Source organism: Diprion similis, chromosome 6, assembly GCF_021155765.1.
Source record: "Diprion similis isolate iyDipSimi1 chromosome 6, iyDipSimi1.1, whole genome shotgun sequence".
In the NCBI taxonomy this organism is placed as follows: Eukaryota; Metazoa; Arthropoda; class Insecta; order Hymenoptera; family Diprionidae; genus Diprion; species Diprion similis.
In genome coordinates, this window is record NC_060110.1 from 19783387 (window position 1) to 19801503 (window position 18117).

At 42.0% G+C, this 18117-nt stretch overlaps 1 protein-coding gene across 2 annotated transcripts in view; it reads left to right on the forward strand.

The window, feature by feature from the left end:
* LOC124407019 (protein O-mannosyl-transferase TMTC2) overlaps positions 1-17855 on the forward strand; it is a 166033-nt gene extending 148178 nt beyond the window's left edge. For both annotated transcript variants that reach the window (XM_046882795.1, XM_046882796.1), the window contains 3 exons: positions 10089-10229; positions 10859-10943; positions 17326-17855. In XM_046882795.1, the coding sequence (XP_046738751.1) occupies positions 10089-10229; positions 10859-10943; positions 17326-17657 (558 nt within the window). In that variant the 3' untranslated portion in view covers positions 17658-17855. The remainder of the gene's footprint in view (positions 1-10088; positions 10230-10858; positions 10944-17325) is intronic.
* The last annotated feature ends 262 nt before the right edge of the window (positions 17856-18117 follow it).

Consider the following 18117-nt stretch of genomic DNA (forward strand, 5'->3'; position numbering starts at 1 on the left):
CGTCACTAACGGTGACGAACAACTGGAATGTTTTGTCAATGAGTTGACTAGTCAGTCAGTTTATTACGAATTTTAAAAATTGTCAGCTGAATGGATTTTCGAGAATAATGAATGCGTTAATCTTGAATTGTAATATTCCTCCTTTGAAGAAAAATCAAAGGTACGTTGTAACCAATCCACCTACAGCTTCAAAGGGAATATAAACTCGCCTCGGGCACAATAATTTGTAATATATACACACGGTATGAGGTAGAAACGTTTTAGCGAAATATTGAACAGTAAAATTAGCACAATTATTCTTTTTCACCTTTTGGTTCGTGCAGAAGACCGGGCTTCTGAATATTCAGTAGAGAACAGCTTAATTTAACAAGATTATAAAAAGATTATGCGTTTGATATTCGTCCTAACCAAACAGAAAACCGTGCGATTCATCTAACGAACTCGGATCACCAGAGAACGAATTTTCTTAATATACTTGTAATAACCGACGCCGTTTGATGTCGGCTTCAATCTCGTATAAATTCATGACGATGCTGTCTTATTACGAAATTCATATTACACGACTACAGCACTCTAGATATATGCATGAAAGAAGTCTCTCTATAATGAAACCTACCTGCAGCGTAGAATCACGCGATGCACTTTAGTAATTAATGAATATTCGCGATTCCAAAGTACACAGGCTCTTTCACGTAAAACATTCATAAATTATTTTGGATGTTGTCAACTTTAACTGCTGAAAGGTATCCGGATATATTGAAATTGTTTTTTTTCATTTGCAAACGAGAGACGATATCCTGAGAATGAGTTTGACGAACACGGGTCGCAGGATTTTATTATCCTAATTTAATCACCCACTACAGGAGGGCGATCCTTCGCGTTGGAAAAGCACCCATGACAACGAAAATCGGAGATGAGAGAGGGTGGAGTGAATTCGATCTGGAAAATCCCTTCAGAGACGACGAACTCGCTGATTGGTATAATCTGGGAAGTTTTCATTAAGTATTTATCAGCGCTTCGCCATTCCTCGTGGCGGTCTCGACGTCGATGAGTGGATGATTCGGACGGATTTGAGACTCTCCTTTCCTCTCCCCCTCCCCTAGCTCTCTTCACCCTCGGATAATATGCATTGTGAAACGGGTCTGGCTGGCAAGTTGCCGGAAGGTCGACGTCTGTTGTTCGCGAAAGCCGATATGAAACCAACCATTGACTTACCTTCAATTATGATCCGGCTTACTTCCGGTGTGTTAGACCGCGATATGCCAACTCTCTCGGTCATGGAAATTGACTTCTGCCAATCTATGGTGCCACACGATTCGTCGTAATTCACCCTTTCACTGATCATTATCATCATCGGCTCTGTCAACGAATTATAACCGACTTACTCAGCACGTGATTCGAGTCTCTCATTCTCTGATTTGTCTCTGGCGTAAATATCTTGTGTCGCAAAATTAAAAGGATTTCCATATTTCGACGATGAATAATCAATTAATCATTCGTCGTACCGTTTAAATGAAACCGGGCTCACAAAACATCTCCCGGCATGAGAAAAAACGTCACGTGGAATCATGTGGCCGTATAAAGAAGGCTGAGACAGCCCGAAGAACTGTCGCGACAAGGCATTTAAGACACGTGGCGTTTTTCCTACGGGTTTTGTTGAAACGCTGAAATGCAGGACCCCGGGAATCGTTCCATCTCCGTTGTGGCCCGGGTTTAATGGCTTGGAATACTCGGAGCAGCGAGCTCCTGACCCGCAATAAAAAACGTGGAGGTTTTCACCAAATTATTATTGGAAATTGAAATACTTTTCCGTGCGGTGCTAATTCGAATGTTTTATAATTACTCTTTTACTCGACGGGGGATTTTGCGATGTTTAAATATTTTTCTAAGTATAAAACGAGCGAACGATAAAAAGAAATCATACAAAAATAAAATAACAGACTGAATTTTTCCACGGACGTGATTGTAAATCGAGTTATCATGGAATACAGACAGAAATATCGGGTGTAGTTTATTCCGTGTACAATGGCGATTGATTAAACAAGTTCTCGAGCTCTGAATCCAATTCTGAAGGCGGTATTATAGCCGCAGTCTCTGATTATGTACGGATCTCTACGAAATATGAAGATTATTATTTTCATACCTGAGTATAGTCTGAAGAAAATATCACGATGAAGGATCGAGAGATAATAATTTCTACAAACTTTTCTTGCAAAATTTCATTAGAAACGTTTCCTGGAATCGGAAAATCATTCTTAATTAGTCTCAAATTGTGGAGTAAAATTGTATAGAAATTTTCTGTGGTTGATGAAACTGAGTAAGACGCTGCTAAGAAATAGCATTATTAAATGTAATCAGTCTCCGAATGTTATTCGAAACATTGCATTAAATATGTAATTGCTTGTAGGGTAGGTTAGAACGTGCTCTATATTCTCTGTCTGGATTTTACATTTGAATAGACCTTCACCGGTATAATCCACCGCTCGACACGAATGCTGGGTCGTTAAAGTGTAGTAACAACCGTTTCGCTGCGTTTCTAAATACCTATTTCACGGCGTGTTGCCGAAAATAATAGCGATGTAACAAAGAACAAACGGAATAGTAAACATTCTTCCGTTAAGCATATGTGTAGGGATCAACGAAACAGGTTAAAGTCAATATGCAACAAGCTCGAAGATAATATATTATCCCACCAACCTGATAGAAGAAAAAATAAACGAATCGAGAATTTTTCAAATTCATCTCAGTTTCAGCAAGTGAAAACGGTACAGCAAGCGTGACGAAACATGTGCTGTGTCAGCATTGCAGGTAGGCTTGATTCTGCATCGTTTTTATCGGAAGCTAAAAAAGAACGAGAAATTTTATTTGCGTGAGGGTGCAGACGAGCAGCATCACAAAGAAAATATTGAAAAGAGGCTCTTTTTCGAGTTGTCTGTGCGCGAAAGCCGGCAAGCTACGATCATTAGATCGCTGCCACGTTCGCCGGTTCTTCGGGCAATTCAGAAAATTGCCAAAGGAAAAAAAAAAAGAAAAAGAAAAAAGAAAAAACGGAGGAAAGTAAGAGGTGGATAAGGAAAAAGATATACAGAAAGAAGAGACCGTGGAATTAGGATTCTGCGAGCGTGGCTTTTTTTAACTGCCATCTGACGATTACAAGAAACAATTTCTCGGATGTGGGGGCTGTCTTATCCTGGGGAAAACTTCAGCAGGGTTATACCTTGAAGCTTACGGTGATGGGAAGAGGAGGAGTTGGCAAGAACGAACGCGCAATAAAAGTTTGACGTTAATGGACGATATCAACCGCAGAATACCAATCTATGCATTTGTACGGCGCTGTTTCTGAGACGCAATCCTGCGACATATTGCTACAACGCATTTTGCGAAGTAAGGAATATGTCCTATTTGAATATTTTATGGCTTAGTCAGTCCGAATTATTTCTAGTTGAATCGGGAAACTCTAATTGATTGCCTGAAATTGAATTTAATAGTAAAATAAGAAGTAAAAAGTAGTCATATACATAGTATAGTTGTAGAATATAAATATACAATTCGTAAAAAAAAATTTGTTCTGCACTGAAATATTGACCAATTTCGGTTCATTTTCTCGTTGAATAGTTTTACTTTGTAATTCAAAATCAGCTTTGATTTTTCAAAGTCTGATATTTAGTACGGAAATTGAACTATTCTACTTATTCCGAAAGGCCATGTTGATCCGCGAAATTTAGTTTCATCATTTTGAATTTCAGTCTGGGATAAATAAGCCAGAAATATTCGAAGTATAATTAAACTTTAGATCACGTCCCCAACCGTCAAATACCGAATGCAATTTCTCAAACGAATTTTAAATGAATTTTTATTTTTGTTATTTTTATAATACGTAGAATATATATAAACTCGAGACGCAGTTATTTCGAAAACCTTCCTTGTCGTTTAATATGATTATGTATTAGGTTTAAATGGGCTAGCCTGTTGCATGTAGTAATTTGTGCAGCTGCAACTCACTGGTTTCACCTTCCACATCAACACACTAGTTAATATTACATAGGTTACAACTTTCCATGAACTATAATTGGGTATACCTGTAGGTGTAATATGATTACACGAGGCAATGTAGAGAAATATTAACCGCTGTCGGGTGACGATGATTAATGCGGTAATTTTTTTTTCAACTCCACTTTCGTTTTTATCCATTTCCAAGCCCATTGAAATCGCTAATTGGACCTACCTTGCAAATTATAGGGATAAATGACGTGGGAAATTCGTTACAATTACACGATACGCTCAGCAATCGATGTAGCTTTGAATACATTAACTATTTTGTGTAATATTATACCGTTCCAACCCCCGATTTTAAACTACGGATATATTCAGCATTTGAACGAAATTAATGCACCAGATTAAATATCGTTTACACCTATTATTCAAAATATTCGTATGAATTACGAATTTAATTATTATATAACGATGAATAATTTCAATACGAAATGCATCAGATACACTTTATCGTAATTTCTTGCCACTCATGCTCAATTGCGCGATAATTATATGCTGGAATATTCTTCGTTTCAGATCCGGTTAATTTAATCGCGCAAAGATTACGGCAGCTGTGATGCAAAATAAAAGGATAAAGATTTTTTCTGAAGTTTGATTATTACAATAACGGTTCATATTTTGAGTTCCGTGCGTCGCATGAATTCTGAGATATTGATCGAATCCACGGAGGCAGCAAAAAAGGCAGCATAATACGTTTATAAGATATAATATACCGGCCAATTTAAGGGCGAGGAAGATATTTCTAAACGAGTTTAATCCTGAATCGTTCATTAAATTAAACGAGGAGATTTCTGATGCTAATTAATTTAAATAACACCATCAATTTCCATTTTCACAACGAGCAAGCAGCTTCCGTGCAGGCTTTTACGAGCTGCCGCCCGCGCCGCGAGATCTATAAAATAAAAACAGATCGAACCTCGCTCCAGGAGTTTGATAATTGGTCAATTATTCTTCCTCTCATCGCGGACACGCCGGCATGTGATTCTTCCATTCTCCTCCGCATGTTTTTGCCGATATTTAGCAGAAAACTTCCCAAATTCCTGCCCACTCAGCGTTCTCGTAGTACAAACAGCAAATGGGATTTTAATCGACTCCGATCTCTCGCAAAGCGGTTCCCCAAGTGACCAACCCATACAGGAAGACCAGGAATAAAACATTGCGGCAAAGATTAGAGCGAAGTTTCGCCAGTTTCGCCGTGGTTTCACCGAGTTCCGCTCTTTCATCGCGATAGCCAGGCCGTCGCCACCGTTTCTGAGCTCGTCTTTTACACGGCCATAGATTCTTTGCGGGGTGGGAAAAATCTTCCGAGTTAAAAGAGAGGGTCCGAGTCGAGGCGAGATAAGGAAAACCGGAGGAGCGATAAGGATGGGACGAGAAAATCATTGTTCCTGACCGTGCGGATATTACCCGGCGACGTCTTTCCTCGCGGTCACATATGGACCGACTTTTCGACGTTTCGAAAACTTTGCCGGATTAGAAATATAGCTACATGACGCGATTGTCCGCGAGAGGCAAAACTTCGCCAAGTATTATTCCACCTTCTGCAGCAAGTAGGTGCATATACACCCTGCTGTATAACCTACCAGCTACGCTGCTGCCACGACTACTTTTATTGCCGCACTCGCAAAAAGACCTGCCTCTGCGATGGAAGAACACCGAGTGAAACGAAACCGGGGAAAGAGAAATGCCTTGGAGAAGTTTAAAGAAATGGAATTGCTCGAGTCTCCCTCGCCGGCAGGCAAAAGCAAGGCAAAACGGGTTTCATCAGAAAACGGCGTATAATTATCTAGCTACAACTAACTCTAACAACTTGTTATATTATTAATGATTTGATTTAGTGGTCGTAATGTTTGAAAAGAAATTTTTAGAAAGTGCGAAATAATATATGTAGTAAAATTTTATTTCTACGATTATAACAGAATAATATTAAATTGAGTATAATATTATTTAGTGAAAATATGAAATAAGAACAACTCATCATTCGTGTAATCAGGACTCCGTCAAGTTTCGGCTAATGGTTTGAGTTTGACTCGAGACGTGAGTTTCCGAAATTACCCTCTGAAATTGAAAACGGAATTCAAGTGCCTCAGAGAACAGTACACAGTATCTGTAATACCAACGAGAATTTCGCGTACGACAAGCGGGTAAATTAACGAGAAATGGAAGACCCACATCAAAAGTGAACAATGAGAGGAGTTTTTAAACGAAATGCCACGATGAGGAGCGGCATACGATATATCTAAAGTGGTATACACGCGTCCGTTAACATATCCGAAAACAAAGCCCGACCTCATTAGCCTGCTGTTATGATTGGGATGCTCCTCCCGGTTTGCGTAAGCAGTCCTCAGGATCGGGGAACACTGGGAGGCCACGTAGCTTTCAGGGACTCGAGCCGGCGATGAAAGAAGAAGCGTACGAGAAGAGGGTGGTCGAAAGGGTGGAAGGCAGTCGACCCACACGTTCAACAAAAACAATTAAGTCGGAAGCAATTAGAGCGGCCCAGTGTTGGCGGGAGAGCCGGAAGAAGGAACCCCGGGAAACCGGGAAACCGGGAACCGTGCAATTCAACTGGGGAACCGGAGCTCAGCTGCGGCGAGAGTGCGCAAGAACTAATCGGTGAGAATAATTTGATTAACGCAGACGTGTTTTCAGCCCGGGCGTCGTTGGACTTGATTTAAACCGGTGGAAAGGTTCCTGCGGCTCCATTCAAGATCCTCATCTTACCGCTTTCCTCTGTGCTCTACGGCCAACTTTCGTTCTTCTTGCACCTGCGGGGCGGCGCACTTTTCCGTGAAATTAACACCGAAGCTCAAACAAAGTTGAACAGCCAAGAGCCAGCGCTAAGGTCTGGCTAAAAAGCGCTGCTAAAATTGAACACGATTTGAAATTTTCTCTTCTTCTTGTATATCTGCTGAACAACGGCTGAGTAGGAAGATGGAATCCCGGGGAACAAGCAATCTCTAATGCCGTCTCATATTTCAAGACGTCTCGCGTTCAATCTGTAGTATCCACGGAACGGGGCGGGAGTTGAAGAGGTGCGGAAGAAAATGAGGAGAGAAGAAATATAGATGGACGTATTAAAGTAACTTGAGGAAAAAAGTGAAAAGTGAACGCCCCGCTGGACCATGCAAGGGATTAATACACGTTCTTTGCTTGTTACGTCTTCTTTTTAGAGCTTCGTATCAACCAGTCTGCGTCCTCACAGCTCGCATTGTTCACTCGGCCATTATTCACTTGGGCTACTTTTTGAGGATGCTAGACTCGACTCGCTACGTACTTTGCACGGCATATACTCACGACATGGAGGACACATTTCTGGACACAATGGCATCAAGCTTTTCACCGCATTACTGCAACATCCTCTATGATATAGTTCCATGAGGTAACGAAAGATGCTTGATTCGAAAAAACGAATTCCTGTTGAGCATTCGTTTGTAAAAATATAGTTTGCCAAGATACCGATGATGATAAGTTTGAAGTTTCAAGATTAGGTACTGAAGGTTGTAGGTGACTTGCCAAGTATGCGAATTATCGCAGAAAAAAAGCTTTCCCAAACTTACTTCAAGCTTACCTTTGCTTAGCAACGTACGGGGGTGGCAAGCAGGATTAACAAAGTTTATCTCGCTAACCCAGCAGCAAACATCGTGGTGATCAAGAAATTCTCTACAGTGTTTCGCTAATCTCTCGTTTATGACGCCGGTTTATGAACAGAGGAAAGTAGCGACAGGTGTAATTATTCTACGATGAAATTAACTCGCGAAAAGTGAATTCAAGGACCTACTGAGCTCAGAACTTGAAGCATGAAATGATGACGATGGGAAACTAGAGTTCAGGGCAAGAAATTTTATGCCAAAGTCATTCTCAGTCGCGATTTTTGGCTGCGAAAAATCGCAAACTCAACACATCAACAATTAGTTTTTCCACACAATAAGATCGAGTGGGAGGTCAGAGATCTACAGATGATGTTACCCTTCACCTTACAAATTATCTTTTCAGCCAACACCCGAACGTTCGAAGCTGCAGAGATCCAACGGAGATTATAAGAGCAGGTTTTCTCTCCCGGCACATCTCCCATTCTCGTACTTGAAACAAAATCATAAAAGTTTCATCCGAACTCCAGAGGGATGCGCCTAGCTGCTAGTCACGTGGTTGTTCTCCCCATCGCGTCGTCCCACAGCCTCGGTGTTAAAGCCACGCACGATGCGTACGCCGGCTGCCTGTGTGAGTTTTCACTAGCCATTAGCAGCAGCCGGTCTGCGAAATCAGAAAACTTCCTAACCTAATCCTCGAAGCGAGAAATTCCGGGCTAAACCGGGAGTATCTTTTGGGCTTCGCGCAACCCAATTACCTTTTTCCAAAAGGATTTCCCAGCCGTGCGGTGTGTCGCATTGTGGTCAGTGGTATTTGCTGACCGGTCGAGAGCTTAAGCCGTATGCAGAGTCGTCCGAATCCCTCGGGACTCACATGTCCATCCCTCTGCCGTTGCGTATGTCCCTCAGGTATAGGCGGGGAACTACTTCTTGTCGCGCCTAGTAGTTTCCCTAATTTTGTTCCGTCCAGGCTTCGAGTCGAGTCGTTTGGTTGGACCGCTGACATCTGTTCCGAATTACGTTGTACCGATTGCCTTAATATCGTGGCGTTGAAAACTTTCCACGGATCGAGAAAAGTTTTGATATTACTGAGAATTTCCGGGAATTCATTACAGGGGAACCTACATATCAACACATTTGCAGTATGGAAACTCTCTGCAACTCCAAGCTTACTGCTCTAACACCAGATGAAATTCCCAGAAACTGCTATCTGCATCGCTTACGAAGTAAGAGGAGCTGGAGACAAAAGCGAGGTGTCGGACACTTAACGAGTGGCTACTCAAATAACAGGCACTTAGAAAGATTTTGCCTCGAATATTGCACTGCGAGGCAAATTTGGGGCGAAGCTTACGAGGTAACCCGAAACGGAACTTACAAAGGAGTCCGCGTCTGTGGGTTTTGATACCAGCTTGTCAAATTTGCATGCAAAAAGCCTTCGCACACCCGTCGCGTCCCGTGTGTATAAGGTATGGGGCTAAGAGTGGTGCAATTTAGATTCTCTCGGTCTTTGCTTTGTCCGCTCTTTGGTGGTCCGTGTGCAGCAGTTTCGCATCGCGTATGCATGTGCGTCTTATTGGTATGCCAGAGGGTTTCGTCCTTTATCCTTTGTCCTCGGCTAGGAATCCTCCTCAACCTATCCTGACCCCCACACTGGAAACCTCGCGCACGTGCGCGGCAACTCATACTCATGGATGTAACCACCCTTTTGGAATACACGATGGAAATCCGCTGAGCTGTGCAGGCAACGAGACTGTTGCTTCGCCTGTTTTCGTTCGATGCACCACATATGCTGCACCAGACGGTGCATCTTCGTCTTCTTTCTTTATTCACGTTTCATTAGACTGCCTCAACCTGTCTACAAATATTCAAACGACTCGCAAACGACTCTGAATATGTTGGCTCGAAACTACGGCGTGCACGTGACTGTGCATATTTAAGTATCGTCAGCAACCACCACCGTCGGTCTCCAATACCGTTTATCTACGGGCGTACCGAGAGCAAAGACGGCGAAATCGAGGCTTTGATCTCTCTACGTCTCAATCGCTTTGGATAAATATTATCCTTATGCATGTTACACGTACGCGATGGCTTGTCCATGTGGACACGTGAAATCTTTGAATTTGCATCGTTTTTCTCTGGTTAAAGCACAGCACAGTTTTTTCGGGTAAAGAATCGTTCTGAGAAAATTGGGTGTTTCAAGTTTCTGCAAAATTCTTACTGCGAATGTCACAGCTGGTCAAAAACTCGGATCTTGCAATCTTGCTGAAACTGCTCGAAAGAATTGCGCAGACTGCATATCACACGGTCCAATCTTGGACAATCGGCGAGATACAAGTCTGGGCGGAAGTGAGAACGAATTCCGGTGTCTCTTGTGTTCTGAAATAATCTCGGTTCTATATATTCCGATATACACGAGGGTGAAAAGTCTTTGTTTTCTGCTTGCAGAGTGTTTACAACCTGCTAGGAGAGACGCTGTCCAGGCTGCAGCAGTATGCCGAAGCTGAGAGATGGTTCCAGGCCAGTTTGGCCAGCCAGCCGGACCACGTGCCCGCTCATATCACTTACGGGAAACTTCTAGCTCGCAATGTGAGTCATTTTTTATTCCGTACACATCTCGCGAAATTGGTTTCAGGCTCATGGCGTCACGAATCTCTGTGCCTTAGAACGGTTTTCAACGCGTTTCAACCACGTAGCGACTCTTCGGAACCGGAACCGAACAGAGCGTGTTGAACGCCGTTCGTTGCATAAGTTAGTTGAACTCTGTCGATAGTCGGTGCTGTTGATTTTGTCGATTTTCCTTGGTTCTACGGAAACCTAGAAGGCAGACCGTGCGCCAATGGAGCACGAACCAGACGGCGACAAGGGCCGTTAGTTTGTTAACCGACATAACTTGGACCGCGACCGAGCGAAAGATACGCTCTGCGGGATTTAGGTATTGCTCGAGATAGTCGGAGGTGCAAGTGAAAATAATCGAACCCCAATTCCCCACCCATTCCTTCGATCCTCCTTCCTTCCTTTCTTTGTTTCCCTCGATTGCTCCCGCCCTCCGTTATTTAGTCCGTATCTAAAGTCCTCGATCGATAGACCCGATCTTTTCGATCTTGCACATCCTCATACTCAGGATTCGAAATCGGTACATCGGTAAACGGATGCGGTCAAGTCAACTGTACCACAACGACAACGATTCAAGGATTTCTTTTATTTTCTTGTTGCAGTCTAGTCGCGTCTTGGAAGCTGAAAGATGGTTTCTTAGAGCACAACGACTGGCTCCTCAAGACTCCAGTGTGCACCATCACTACGGTGAGTACAATTGCGTGTTTCGTTAGCATCATAATAATCATCATCATCATCATCATTACCATTATTATCATCGTTACGCTCACTTACTCTTTTCACAACAATGGATCTGCTTACACAAAACCAGAGTAGAGTGTCCATTGCATTTCTAACTGTATAGATACGCTGAGAGCCGGTCAGTGACGTAGAATAATCTTTTCCGCTTCAGGTCAAGCCTTATGTAAATAAAACTTCTCACGTCTTTCTGCAAAAGACGTTACCAGGTGTCAAATATTTCGGCGACGTTCTATCGGATTTAGCGGAGATAATGTATCAATCGAAGTACCGAGCAATCCTCCAGTTCGTCAACTCTAGCACAATCGTACAGGACGCCTTTGACTAACGGTTAGCAGTTACATGCAAAATTTCTTCAACTTTGGAAGAAATCGATTAGTTGTAATGACCTCCCGTAATTTTTCAAGTTGTCGTCGTTAACGTCACGATACCAAAAGTATTTTTTCATTTCTACAACCTCACCACGGTGCTGAAACAAATGTTTTCAAGTTCGTCCAGCAATCAATTATCAAAATGTCAAGGGTTGGGAGTGGTTATTAACTCGAGTAAAAAATACACGAAGTAACTGACACCCTCAAATTCTACATGCTTTAAAATTCTATTCCAAATATCAACAACAAGGGAAAAACACTGACGAACGGTTATACTAGCGTTACTCAATAATTTTAAGTTATCTTCGATCATATTCCATTCGTAGTCAACGTAACTCGTGAATTTGTAAAATGTGTAACTAAATAATAATACAATTATTGAAAACGTAAATCATAATTTATCGTTGATTCTAAATCTCTACGTACTCGAAAGATTTATGAATTCATTCTGTCCGATTGATACACTGTAACATTTGGTGAGTTCTGGTGATGCCAACTAGTTTGATCATTTGTGTAACATGAAACGTGAGGTTTGATTGATTATTCATCCGAGTGACTCTCAAATCTTGTTCGCAACAAAAAAGACACTGATGCAGGGTTTTTCTCTGGACATTCCCATAAAGGCAGAGTTTTCTTATCTGGCTGAACATTATCCTGTATTTGGTCTTCTCTCTTCCTTTATTCCCAAATGGATCAAGAGCGAGATGTGACAATGTGGCTTCCAGTTTTCCAGACACGCGCATGGATCACTCAATCATGCGCATGACTCACCGGCGTCCGCAATTAAGTCGTAAACATTAAGTAGCGCATCTAGACGTTCCGGGGTTTCCTGATACTAGGAAGCGAAGACGAGCTTTTCCACCAGGAAGCTGCCGCGGTGGTTTGGCAAGGGCGAGAGTAGAATTTCAACGAGATAGGTACATCGATATAACCTGCCTCCACGTATTAAATTGGCTAAGTTTCTCACGCTCGTGTCCCCACGCTCAATATTTGACCGTGTTGTTGAAAGTTGCCGGGACACGGATGCTGCGGCAGCCAAGAACCGAATAGCGGATCCAACGGCGAGATGCGGTCCATCGAAAATCACCTCCGACGCCGACGAAGAGCACCCCGGTGCTCCGGGGAAGTCCCACGCCTCGTAAACACCCTGACAGCGTATTACATTGCCCCGGAGCTTGGGAACTTTACTCTAAATCCGCGTGTCGACGTCACATAGAAAGTCAATAGCGTCCAGAGTGAAGTCGTGAAAAGTATGTGTAATCATATCTCGCTTTTTTTCAAGCTTGTGGAAAAAATCGATGAAAAAAGTTGTCGGTTCACCGATCTTGATTGAATCTTGAGCGAATATCCAGCGAGGGCTAGAAAGTGTTCGAGTGTCAGGAATTTAGAACCTCTGGACACAGTTTTATGCTCAACGTTTTTTCGATGGTTGATGACTTGATCTTATGGCATTGATTAGATCAGTTTTAATTCTTCATTAATTCTTCAATCAATCAATCTCGTAATTTTTATCAGTGACAGGTGAATAATAAAAAGTATTTCATTCATGTCCCAACAGGAATTTCTTCTGCACAAAAATTCTTCAATTATAAAATGAATATTGCATATACATTTAAACAGGTTTTGAGTTTTAATGGTGGAATGCGCCAGAGGCAGTGATTGTACTAGTTGGACTCGCAGATATAAGCGACGTGGTGTCAGTGACATCACATTGATACACGCCAGCAGGTTTATCTAATCAATTAAGTTCTCGTATGATTCTCATGCTCAGGAAAGAAACAGCGGTCATTCACGTCAGCATTGCATTGATTTCTAGGCCGTTCAATATACTGCAAGAATTTCTATTACATATTTTCCGAAAACATTATACAACTGCGGCTGCAATTATAACCGCATGAATAAAATATTACAATTCCTCGATTCAGGCTCAATTTTTATTATTCTCTTTCTAAATGCGTTTCTCGTATAATATTAAGCATCCGGGTCGTACACTGATTGAATTGAAAGATATAGCAACTCATAGTGAAGTCAACGACTCGACTAATCGATGCTTTAACACCTGAAAAATGATTACGCATTTCACCCTCAGCGATTTGATATTCGTTAATGGAATCTCACGATTGTAAACACAGAGAGCCGTTTGCTTGAAGTGCATCTTATGAAAAACGAAAATTGAACTAACTAGGAAAGGTTGCATTTCACCGTGTAATGCAAACCGTTATCAAAAGCCTAAATCCGCGTTAAGAAATCTTTCACTTTCGGATCGAAAGTTTCGGGGACTCAGCTTTACTAGGAGTTGTTCATCGCTTCTGCAAAAACATTCTCAAGCAAAATAAGTACAGGGTGACCGCGAGTGCAAAATCGCTACACGGATCACGATTTTATATTATCGACCTAACTTCGTGCACTGGAAATGTTATGCCTACCCTTCGCCCTCAGTTTCATGGATTTATAGTCATAAGAATATAACTCTGAAGGAATCACCTGCTACTGCTGTTGCTGTCCGTTAGTTCGTGTGTGTAGGTATACGTATATCTATATAACACCCGCATCCCCTGAGATATGACGGGGGAGAGGTCACTCTCGTCCCAGATGAGAACTGGTAAATAAGTTAGGCGAAACCTGGGGAAGTTTAGGGGTTGGAAGGGAATGCGAGGGACGTTCCTAAATTTTTTATTACGGTTTAAGGTCGGGTCTCCATCCCTTTTATTCTTGGCCACGAAATGACGAGAGATACCCGCTGCACAGCTCCAAGGAACAGGAAGACTACGGGTTGATCTGGTTTACCAAGAAGCACAGAAGAACACAAAAATATTGACCGAAATTGAAATTCCTACCGTGTACCCGGGTGTGTGGTGTGGCTCTAGGCATTCCGACCGAGTTTTCGCTACCCGACTACTGCTGAGGTTGTCACCCATCTTCTTGTTTATTCACGTCCGCGAGCCCCGAAGCTCTATGGGTCTTATGGCAACACACTAGACCACGAGAAGAGTCTGCATTTTGTTCGCTTCGAACCGGCCCTTCTGATGCCTCAGGAATTTTAAACATGAAAAAACTTATATCGGACAGCAAGTTATTGTATATCGTGTTCTTTCTCACGCCAAGAATTGATTTGATCACTTCGTTTCAGAATAATTCAACGGAGAATCTGGATTACTTAGAAATGTTGCCAGAGGATTGTAAAGTGATTTTTTAAACGAGAAATTCGCTAGCGTATATTATATCGAATGAAAAAACGGGATCGCAAATATTGACACACAAAATAATTGATCATTATTCTAATTCTATGAATCTCTTTGCAATCGGAATATGTTTCGAAAAATTCATTTTCATAGAAGTGAACTAGCTCCAATATTCTTTAAAGCATGTAGCTTATGCACTGAGAAAAAAAAGCTTCATCAGACTCAGGTGGATCAAATGATCGATAGAGAGGAGAAAAAAAAGGGAGAAAATTGCGATAAATAAATCTGAAAGGTATTAATTTGAAACTTCCCTCCGTTGAGTGCTTGAGAGTTCCGAGAAAAGTAGGGTGACTCGACGAGTGGTTGAGTCTGAGAGACTTCAGCCCCCTGATTTTGGAGAACCGAGGTTAAATCCAGCGTGATAACTGGCTCGACCTTATTTTTGTACTCCTATTCGATTTCTTTATTATTCGAAAGATTATTACCTGTGAATACGCGGGAAAGAATAACGGGTGAAACGGGCCATTGTGAGAGCGAACATCAGATTTGGAAAATATTACGTTTATGTGATTTATGATTCAATCTTGAGCCGAGGGTCGAAAGACCCTTCCAATAGAATACACCTGCCTCCTTTATCGGATTCCCTCTTTATTTTCTCTACAAAATTTCACCCTCCTCCAAGTGTATTATATAAAATCAATGAGACAATTTCCATGTTCTCTAAAATTCGCGAATACGGCAACGACGGTATACATCTCATCTCACGCCGCAGTTACGACTACAGTAAATCCGGTGATATTATTCTCTAACCGCGAGGAATGTCATTTCCAATGTAAATACCTACAGTCCCGCGTCTTTCCATATTTTGCAATGAAATCTGCTGGAATTCACACCGCCACGTTACAGGTGCAACTACGTATACATATATACAATATACATATATCGTATACATCTCATATAAATATATGTACATAAGGCACTCACCTACCTTTATACATGCGGTAAACCAGCCTTGGATCTCTCTATCTAAGGAACGTGGAGAAATATTTGCTGAAAAATTTCAACGCGTCACACGGTAGCTGCTGGACTTTTTATTCAGTCCATGTATATTGTATACTTACATATGTATAGGAAGGGTCTCACATTGTGGAACGCTTTTACACAACGTTAGAACGGAGGGTGCACCGTGAAACGCCCCGAACAGCACACCCTTCCGATTGCAAGGGCAAAGAGCGTGGATGTAAACGATACGACAAGCTTGTCATCTAATGAAGTGCGGTATCACGAACAGATTTCATTTATCTGGCGAACGTCATCGGAGATTCCAAAATAAAAATTAAAAAAAAAAATAAAGAGGCGAAAGGAAAAAATAAAAAGACACAGGGGAATTGGAATGCCAGAGGAAATTCTTCTGTTTTATCGTCTAGACAGTTTCTGGCACTTCGTTTCCATGCCGGAATTTTCCAACTGGGTAAGCTCATCAACGTCGTAGTCACCCTGCTGTTCGGCGCAGGTCTTCTCCAACGACGTGTAAGTGTGTAACTATCCCACGAGAGATTCCTGAGATAGCCATGACGTTGGTAGCGAATGTTTCAACTGTACGAATTCCAATTTTACATAGCAGAAATGTTTCACGAAATACCTGCAACACGGAGATACGTACACGAAGTTGATTCTCTGGCAGCTTTGTTTCCCGCTGTGGGTGTAACAACTTGCACGAATACCGAGATAGATGTTTATAGTACCGTAGGCTTATGGTTACAAATTCCTTCAAAATGCTTCCGCGTTTCAGGATTCATCTGCCGAAACTCTTTAATTTGAAAATTTCGTGAAAATGTTTCTTTCTGTCATATATAAAAAACGTAAGTGAGAAATTATTTGTGCAGAATTGCACAAACATTTTGCCTGAACCCTGAGAAGCGTATGAATATCTCATTGAAGAGAACGAAATGATCATTAAAATTTCAGATGGACTCTCCCTATTTCACTCCATTGAGACTCATGACCCATGAAAAGATAACTGCGAGTGAATTTGAACGCAAATCACCCTCATTCGTAACGTGACAATCCAGATATATGGGTAACGAGACTATCCAACATGGACTCAGGAAACAATCTGAAGGCACCTCTAAAGAAGTGCATGCTTCACCTGACTAAATCCTGCATCTCTATCACCCAGAATCTTTCTCTAAGCTTGAGCCATACGTTCCTGTCAAAACATGTCCGTCTTTCAACTCAGTCAATACTACGACACCGTGAATCACGCGATTCCTTCTCTTCCATTTGTTGGAAAGCGTATAGGTATACGAACTGTAGCAGCCTTTGTAAAAGGGGATGTTTTCGGATGGGTTTATGGTTAGTGTGACTTTTCTATAAGACAAGGATCTTGGAGAAGGAAGATGGAAATGGTCATTCCTGGTCCTGGCTCTAAAAACCTTTCTTCAATCTTATTTTGACCAATTCCCGCAAACGTTTGAACCCCATTTGGATGTCATTTAGCTAGACCGAACTAGGAACTCGTATTACCGACAAAACACAAAGCTTCACAGCAAAAATCATACAACAAATATTCTTGCATCCTGAAGTTATAATGTTTGATCACTAATCAATTCACAAACACGTTAATCTAGTCATGATTTTCAAAATCTCAGTCAGGCTTCCGATTTCGTTGCTAAGGTGTTTCAGGATGGCCCCAAAAACCCTGACCGCGCTCGGTGTCACCGATCTACCCCCAATATCTCGAAAGCGGAAACTTAAAATCCCATGTCTTTGTTTCAGGAGTGTTTCTAACTTCCCAAGGCCGCCTGGCAGAGGCAGCCGAACAGCATGTGAACGCGGCGGAGCTTTCGACGAAGGATTACGAGCTTGCGGTGGCTGCGGCCTCGGCGCTGCGTCAATCGGACCGTCGTGCGGAGGCTGAGACTTGGTACAGACACGCGGCGATCCTGCGTCCCCAGGAAGCAAGGAGCCACACTAATCTCGGGGCGATCTTGCATCTCAACGGGAAATACAAGCAGGCTGCCGCGGCCTACGGAGAGGCACTAAGGCTGCAGCCAGGCGACGCAACGACATTGACCAATCTACATAAACTGGCCGCTCTGTTGGCGTGACCAGTAATCATTGAATACAAATGCAAATACAAATCCCTAACTATGTACTATATCCCCTCACCTCATTTACTCCCTATTTCTCCCAATAATTATTTATCTATAAGTATCAATGATCGTTGTACTAATAAATGTACACTAAACTGTACGCCTGCTATAATGATATATAAAGAATAAAGCTTCATTTATTTTTGTCTAAAATATCGTTTTTATACTTCATCTATACGCTTTCACATCGTCTTCCCCTCGTCAGGATCCATCCACGGATCAAGAGCAAGAATCGACAATGAAGAATCTTTTGATGAACGAGTGAATGTTGGATATGAAGGTCAGTGATAACGATACATGTTGACGTTTCGATCCGAGTGAGGGAGTTCTCCTCAGAACGTAATTGTTTAATTCATCTGTCATAATCAAAGAACAAGAAAATATGTATACCGGTATACCTATATAAAGTTGACAA